This window comes from Myotis lucifugus, unplaced genomic scaffold, assembly GCF_000147115.1.
Source record: "Myotis lucifugus unplaced genomic scaffold, Myoluc2.0 scaffold_122, whole genome shotgun sequence".
Lineage (NCBI taxonomy): Eukaryota > Metazoa > Chordata > Mammalia > Chiroptera > Vespertilionidae > Myotis > Myotis lucifugus.
This window is the reverse complement of record NW_005871170.1, coordinates 814,270-823,486: the sequence shown is the minus strand read 5'-3', so window position 1 is coordinate 823,486 and position 9,217 is coordinate 814,270. Positions and strand designations below refer to the sequence as shown.

General features: G+C 36.3%; 1 protein-coding gene across 1 annotated transcript; it reads right to left on the bottom strand.

The window, feature by feature from the left end:
- Positions 1 to 335: 335 nt before the first annotated feature.
- PRL (prolactin) lies at positions 336 to 8,934 on the bottom strand. Its single transcript, XM_006093744.1, is given in 7 exon segments — positions 336 to 527; positions 2,345 to 2,433; positions 2,533 to 2,632; positions 4,684 to 4,791; positions 6,626 to 6,723; positions 6,726 to 6,806; positions 8,907 to 8,934. Coding segments are annotated over 7 exon segments (696 nt in total).
- Between the last annotated feature and the right edge of the window lie 283 nt (positions 8,935 to 9,217).

The following is a 9,217-nucleotide window of genomic DNA, read 5'->3' as shown; positions in this document are numbered from 1 at the left end:
GATTCTAATAACTTGACTCACAATGATTTACTGTGATTCTAAAGTAAGCTGTTAATTGTCTTATTTGTAATGCTAGTTCTGCTATTTGTGACAAATTTTAATAGGAACTTCTCAATGATAGTGATTAATTTTCTTTTGATTTTCTATTAAGTGAAGATAAGAAACTTTGACAAATTGCTCTTGTAGATTTTGACATTTCTAAGAAGTCAGTTTTTATTTTTTAAGATAAGACTCATTACACCAAGCATGCATTAAAAAGCCATAAAACTAAAAGAAGCTTGCTATGGGGTGGATCATTAAGAACCATTCCAGAAACAGATGGAATGGATGTGAGCTTAGCAGTTGCTATCGTAGATGATTCGGCACTTCAGGAGCTTGAGATAGTTGTCAATCTTATGCGAATCCCTGCGTAGGCAATGGATCAGCTCATACAAAGCAAAAAGGCGAGTGTCTTTATCGGCCTCTTGCAGAAATGGAAGTCCCAACCAGGGAGAGGGGGCCTCAATTCTTCTGACTCCATGTTGAACCTAATAACGAAAAAGATAGTGACATTATTAGTATTATTTGCTTATCTTTGCTCTTTCTAATTGTTGAATTAAGATTTATGGAAGAGATAGGAATGTAAAACTCTCCAGACAGAGGCATGGGTTACTGAGCCAGTGTATCAGAAGTCTATTTATAGTGTAAAAACTAGAAGCAGAACTCAAGTGTAAGCTTTCTCATATGTATGTGATTGTAGATGAAGTGTGCCTATGCTAGATGGAGAACCAGAAAGTTGCTATTTGAATGTAGACATGAATGTGACAAAGGGACAATGCGGAGCTGTCCTCCGTTCTCTCACTTGAGGAACTTCTTCATTTTCTGACTTTGTCTCTAATGTGCACTGTGGACTTTATTTGTTCTGGCAGGTCACAATGTGACAGGTCACATTGATCTTTTACCTGCTTTGAACAGATTATATTCTCCATATAGAATATGTACCAGAGAAGGATATGATGAGGATTGTACTTGATGTTTTAAGGCTAAGACTAGCGTGTGTGTGTGTGTGTGTGTGTGTGTGTGTGTTGGTTTGCTGTTTTTTTGGTGTTTTTTGTTTGTTTGGTGTTTTTTTGTTTGTTTGTTTTTTTTGTGTGTGTGTTTTTTGTGTGTGTGTGTTTGACCCCTATGACAAAATATACTATGCCAGGGATAATGATATGAACAAGAATAAATAAATATGTGTTGTGTGTTTTTTAAAAAAGAACTAAAATTGAAGTATTATAGAACAAATTAGTGACCTCAGAAAGTAGGCCCACAGTGATGAAGAAAATCACTTGAAAATCTATGTGTTTACTACTTATGTCCCAAGGGTAAAATGTACTTTGTATTTCCAAGGGTAAAATGTACTTTGTATCTGATATATTCTTCTCCTATGAAAATGACCAAATGACACATGTTAACAAGTACTTTGTATACAATAAAAACATAAAATTTCTCCTGTTATTTTTATGATCATATATTTTTCTTTAGATGATGATAAATTATTTCTTAGAACTTCAGAAAGCTGTTTTGATATTACCTCACTTGTATTGAAATGATCCCATCTAAATGGAGATTTGTATTGCAAATATAACCTCAATCTAAATATGACAAATTATTTGGGGAGATCAAATGCAATGTGTCAATTTCATTTTTGAAGCCCCACTCAACTAAGATTTAGAATGATGCAACTCTATAAATTAGAAAATAAAGAACATTTTAGAAAAGATATACCTCTTTCTTTTGTAGCCCACTGAAATTATAGTGGTTGTTGAGCAGCATCAATGCCATGGTCTCATCTTTTCTATCTCCTTCCTTCCCAAACAATGTCTAGCAGAGTGGGTGGGTGGGGAGGGGGGAGGGGGGAGCGGGAGATAGACACCATCCAACCTGATTTTTATTTTCTCTTTTCTCCGTCCTCTCATGTTTTGATGTGGGGAGAAAAGAGGAAGAATATGAGCAGAATGTCAATAATAGGTGTCCTAGAATACTTTGAGGAAAACATTTCTCTTGCAGATTCTATTCTCCAGTTTCTTTCCATTGAAATTATTTCACTGCCTGTCCCCAAGAAGCGCCAAGGCTTGGATGGATTGGTGTGCAGTGTAGGGAAGTCTGCACCTGTCAGATATGACAGTGGAATGCTAAGATCCACTTACAGTAGACCCTATCACTACAAATTACTATTGCTTTATTTAATAGCAGTGTAGAATATAAAACGCCTAAACATTGTTCTTACAGAGTGAGGTATTTCAAAATGTATTCCTCTTCACAGGGCTCACTTCTTTCTTTAATGAGAAAAACAAAGGAGTGTCAGGAGGCTGCTTACCCGGTTGATTATCTTCTCCATGCCCTCTAGAAGCTGTTTGTTACGGTCCTCGATCTCTATGGCTCTTGATAGGATGCCATTCGGGGTTTCTTGTGTCCTAAGGGCTTCTTGCGTACTAAGGGTTTCTTGTGTACTAAAGGCTTCTTGCATAGCAAAGGTTTCTTGGGTCCCAGGGGCTTCTTGTATACCAGGGGCTTCTTGTATAGCACGCACTTCCGTGACTAGATGATACAGAGGCTCATTCCAGGAGCTCAGCACTCTGAGGACCAGGTTCAGAAGGTCTTCGTGCTAAGCAACCATTAAAATAATCGCATTAAAATAAGCATAGTACAATGGGTGACATGTGATTTTTGCTCGGAGAGGCTGCTTAACTATATCTTTGTTATTCCTACATGTGTATAGTTTGTAGGAAGGACCAAGTTGTAAAAATCTAAAATTTAAGCTATTGGTTTATACTTAGATAAATTTTTAAAAATCTGGCCTAAGTAACTGTTTCTTTTAATGATAGTTCTAATTTATGACATGAAGACTTTTGTTTTTCTTCTGAAATTCTACCATTTTCCCCACACAGAGAATTCTTTCCTATTTGACTGCTTTGCCTTTCTGTGGGGAAAAACCAATTATGCTGGAATTCCAGAAGCGCCTTTCCTGACTCAGGAAACGTAGAGTCCACCAGTGTCAATGACAAAGAGCCCAAATAATTTCATTTAAAGATACATTCTTATCAATGAATCAAATTATTCATTAATGCATTGTTTTGTGACTTGTAGTTTTATTTTATAAAATTGGAACAAAGAGACAATGAAGAAGATACGATATACAGAAACATGCGCTCCTTAGTCCACACCAACTCCTGCCCCCACACTGCTCTCGGAGCACTGTATTTACTGACATATCCTGGTGAATAAAATGGAACATTGCTATCTGTCATTAATAACAGCATTAAAGGAACCCACAATGGACATATTGTAGCATAACAATAAAAAGAGTTTTGAATTGGATGAAGCCCAGACTCACTGTTTACTACCCATGTAACTGGTGTAAATTCCATCAGCTCTCCAAGTCATGATTTCCTTACCTCAATAAGTGTAATAACAGCACCTTGTGTTAGAGGATTTTTTATGAGGATCAAATATAGTAATGCACATAAAGTGCTTCGTAAGGTGTCCGCTAATGTAGTAGCTATCAATAAATTTAACCCCTCTTCTTCCTCCTCCCCATTTTCACTTTCTTCCTTTATTTTATTATTATTATCATTATCATCATTATAATTATTTATTAATAGGCTTAGCAGACAGAAAGAATGCGGGTACCATTAACAAAGTTGTAAGGAAAGAACACATTGAATTTATGGGGCTATATATGTGAAGATGTTTCTTTTAAATCGTGTTAACTGTGGTTATGGCAGGAAATCAGAAGGGAGATGATAATAATAAATTCGAGCTGGGATAAATGACTGGGGCTTGATATGCAGACATTGCTGTCATCAGAACAGAGGCCATAATCATGAGAAGCAAAACAATATTTTACAGGATCTGCTTTCAGGTGAGGCTTATTATTGAGAAGTAAGAGTTGGCAGAGGAGTGAGTGAAGAATGAAGAAAGGAAGAAAGAAGTAGGTGTCAGAGAAGTAGGAGGATCAGAAGGAGAGCCTTGAAAGTCCAGAAGAGATGGCTCAGATGGTGTAGTGGTCAGAAATGCGAAATGCTGTCCTTATAGGAGCCCGTGTCATAAATAAAACTGATTTGTGTTTCTTACATATCCATATTTTTTTTCAAACCTTATATCTTACACATGGAAGTCCAATTCTGCTAATGCTTTCACATAGTATAATATATGCAGTCCTGGGTCTAAGCATTGGTTGCCATCATGTCTGCATGGCCAATTTATAGATCTGTTACATTTATTTATTTATTTTTAAACATATTTTTATTGTTCTTTTAGAAAGAGAGGAAGGTAAAGGGAGAGAGAGATAGAAAAATCGATGAGAGAGAACATCAATTGGCTGCCTTCTGCATGCCCCTCACCAGGGATCAAGCCCTCAACCCAGGCATGTGCCCTGACCAGGAATTGAACTAGCCATCTCTTGATGCATGGGTCTGAGCAACACTGGCTGGGCTGTTATTTATTTTGCTGCTACAATATTTAGTCAGCATTTGATTTTACTGATAATTTACCAACTATATAATGTTATTTTTCTTTGATTGCTTACTCTTCTTCCTCCTTGCCCAGCAAGTGCAGTTACCATTGCCCATTCTAATGCCTCTAATAATCTGCAGCATGGAAATACCAGTGTACTGCCTCTGTTGTTTTGGTGAGAATCCTGGATAAAAGACTTACATGCATATTTTGGGCTTGCTCCTTGTCTTCGGGGGTAGGGATTGAAGAAGTGTGGCAGCCATTGATGGCCCTGGTAAAGAACCACCTGTCCTGGGCATACTGTTTATTCTGAGAGTGATAGAGCAAATTCAGTGAGGGTTGTTTGAGCATTAAATCAATTAAACCCAGTTCTAAAATATTAACACCTTTGATAGTTGTATAATTCTTAAAAAATTATAGCCACAAAAAATAAAACTAAAGAAATAAGAAAGTTGCCCTTTTTCCTACCCTTTCTTTCCATTATATCTATAAACAGTTCTATTTCAACTAACTTTTCTAAATTCCAAGTTCTTCCTTTTTTTGCTATTTCCTTAATTTTATTCTTTTTATGCAACACTATATGAAAAGCAAATACTAGAAATATAAGGAATGTGAAATATTAAATATTTATTAAGTATCATCTTTCTTTAATACTTGAAACAAATGTGATTGTGCATATGAGCCTATATTTAGCCATTTTAAACTCTTGATTATGTAGGACCAAATGGATACACTCCTTTAATGGGTATTATAAAATTGAAACTTTTCTTTGACTAATCTCTAAATCTATACAACTATATACAATCTTCATCGTAGCTGCAGAATACAATTTGCTGATCATGATGAAGTGATAAATCAGAAAAACAAAAAAATATTAAGCAATGGACTGAGAATAAGAACAGAAAAGTCTATGCTAACACATTGACAGAGAAAAACCAATCATTAGCAAACATTGTGGAAATTTAAAGAGATTACTAGAAATATTTGGAAGACAAAAAATGGCCAGTCAAAAATCTATAAAATAACAATTAGTGTGAAAAATAACTATATAAATATACATTTATTATAAACATTAAACCACATTCTTCATGGAGACTCTTTGATTTATTGAAGTTCTAATCCATTGTCTGATCTTTGATTGACCTAAAAGAGTTAACATACGACTTCCAAAGTACCTTAATCAGAAAGAAAATAATTGTTTCCAGTTCTAAACTAATCTTCCTATTGTAGTTCTAAACCTGGAAATCTTAGAACACTAATTCATAGCATTTTTGAGTTTCAGAACAGCTAACTATTATTACTTGTTTTATTTTCCTAACATGCATTCAGTTTAGTTTAACTTTGTCCAACACACACAATTCATTGCAGTGCAATTCTCATTTATTATATATCTGCAGTGAAGAATGCCTTGGGAGAAATATACCCTACATGCAAGGACAAGAAATCAACATGCTTTCTTCTCCTCAGCCCTACCTAAAAGTGTTTTATGTCAAGTGTTTGTCTCCCCTGCCCTCCCAAATTCAGATGTTGAAGCCCCAATCCCCAATGTACTGTATTTGGAAGTAAGGTCTTTATGGAGATAATTAAGGTCCTGAAAGTGGAGCCCTGATCCACTATGATTACTGTCCTTATAAGAGGAGACACCAGACAGTTCTCTAGCTCTAATTCTCATTCTCATTCTCTTGCTCTCTCTGTCCCTCTCTTCATCTCCCAGAGCCTTCATGTGAGGAGACAGTGAGAAGGCAAGCTGAGAAGAGGAAAGCTCTTACTAAAATCTGACCATTCAGGCACCTTGATGTCTCAGCATCCACAAATATGAGAAAATACACTTCCGTTATTTAAGATGTATGTATTTTGTACGGCAGCCTCAGATGACTAGTATGGATGCTTAAGCATTTTTGGAAATTCTTAAAAACAAAATGAATTAAAGGAAATTAAAAAATACATTTTTAAAAAATCTTTGGGATTTCCTGAAACTGTCCCTTTCTTCTTATTCCTCATTTCATTTACGGATGCCTTCTTTGACCCTTAAGGTACATTATTTGAAATTTGGCTTGTGTGGCTTTCTTGTTTAAAGTGTGAAATAGCTCAATCATTCACATGAAGGTTCCATCTGGGAAGAACCAAGAAGCATGATACTTACAAACTCACTGAACATTTCAGAGGAGAGGTTATGGATGTAGTGAGATAGGATGACTGCATGATCAAACAGGTCTCCGAGGGCCACTTCGCAGTTGACAGCCCGCTGGGACAGGGGGGCATGGAGGCCACATTCTTGCAGAGGAGCAGGCTTGACACCAGCACCAGCACCAGCAGGAACGGCCCTCCTTAAATAGAAACAGGAGCCGTTCTCAGATGATCTGTTCAGCTGAGGTTATCGAAAGTCATCTTGTGGAAGACAGCCTTATCTCTCCACATTGCCCTCAGCATGATTTGGTACTTTAATAGCTGGGGTGGGGAAGAATCAACACTTTCTGCTGTGTAAATGTACATATATAATTATATTTGCACAGATATATAGTCAGAAAAGTAGGTTAGTCCCTGCGTGTTTGCACTGCTTCCAGAAGTGCCTCTATAACTTGTAAGCATTTGGAGCTTAAATTAATTCTGAGCCAGAGTGTTTAGGTCATTCTCATACGATAGTTTAGTGCCTTGGGAGTTTCTGCAGCTTTTCGGCAGCCTGGCTCTCTTAGAGTTTGTAAATTTTTTATTTTATTTTTTGGTATAGCAAAGGTGGAGATTTATTGAAGAACAGTACAGACTCCCAAGTGGGGAGGGGGAAAGGGTCCCCTGTAAATTTTGTTTAATACTATATTGACTAATACTTGCATTTTAGACACTGAAATGGCAGTTGATCTGTTTGTTTCACCTTCTTGACTGATAAGAATAAACACATGCCTGACTGATTGCTAATGTTGAATATGAAGAGAATTCTAACATCAAAAATGATGCTGTAGACTAGATCTGCTAACTCACTTTAAAAACCCCATGCATCTGCTTGCCACTTTGACAAAATTTTTAACATTTAAAAAAAATTGTTTCACAATAGCCCAGTGAGATAGTCTCGGCCTTCATTATTATCATCCAATTATACTGATGAACCAGAGGCTTAGCGAGTTTAAGGGATTCTCCCTAAATCCCATTATGAGCAGGTGGAGGATGCCCATACTGTCATCTTGTCACTTCCTCATGTCCCACCCATCACACACAATCAGTAGCCATGATGACTCAGTGCTTCCAGAGGCCATTGCCATTACATTTAAAGAACAATGCTTGACCTTTGATTGCATGATAACAGTGGCCCTAGAAAGTTTATTTTACCCATTTTTTTCCTGCTCCGTCTATAAAACATCTACTTTAAAATATTTGACAATTATCCAAGACGATTTAGTCATCAATTTGTCCTTTCAGTAGATGGATAGATGTGGACCTATAACATATCAATAATTTACACTTTCAAAAGGTAAGAAACGATAGCAAAGACTTTTAATAGCAAAGACTCCAAAAGAATATCTGGTATTAAAATGTGTTGATCAGAAAATTAAAATTTTAAGAAATATTCAATAAATGTAAGTGGATATGTATGAGATAAAACTAGGCAAGTGCTAAAGATTTCTGTGTAAAAAATATCTAAACCAAAATACTTAAAAATATCTAAAATATGTTACCTAAATAACTTTTAGCTGCACAATAAAAATATTCATGTTGTGAGGTGATTAATAAAACAGACATTTAATTTTTTTAAATAAATGTGTTTCCAAAATGTTTTTTTTTCTGTACATTGTTGTCATGAAATGTAGCTGGATATTTTATCTACAGATATTGTCTACATTATGGCTTCAGAGTTCAAACTTCAACAGGTTGACTCATCTTGAGAAAATCATGTAAGAGACCTGGGAACCAGAAAATGTTAATCTCTGCCTTCTGGATTTGTGGTAAATTAGACCTAAAGATCCTTTGGTCTTATTCCAGTCCTGGGTTTCTCAACCTTGGCACTATTGGCATTTTGAGCGGGATAATTCCTTGTACTCCAACCTCTAGAACTGTGAGAACTGAGTTTCTGTCATTTAGAAAGGACCCTGTCTGTAGGTTCTAGAGGCTCTCTTGTGCACTGTAGCTTGTTTAGCAGCATCTCTGACCTCTACCCACTAGGTACCAGTAACACTCCACCCGCCAGTTAAGACAACCCAAAACATATCCAGACATTAAGATGTGTCCCTAGAAGAAGGATTCATCCATTTGAGAACCACTGTTCTAGTCTATTGTGCCCTTGTACAATTGCTTTACAGAGCAGTGATTAGATTACTTTTCTAAACTCTGTAAACCTGAAACCTATTGCTCAGAGAATATTAGCTAAAATTTCAGATTCATACCCTCAAAGAAGTGTTGATAAAGCCAACAACTCAGTGAGTTGCTGTACATACCTGTCAGTGACAACCCTTTGTTGTCCATGGTGGTGATAATTTCTGGAAACACCGTTCGCCAGAGAAGACCTGGTAGTCCCACAGCTTTCTCTTTCCCAGATATTGGCTTTATAAACCTTTGACATCTTTATGAATGTTTTTAATAAGTATCTCCTTCCCTTTACCAGTCATCTATTGTCGTCAATGAGATTACCCCCATAATTTCAAACATCAAATGGCATTTTATTTCTTATTCATATGTAGGAAGAAATACTGGCCAGAAATTTCAAGAGGGATTTTGATTAATTAGACCAAAAGGAAATGAGAAAAAA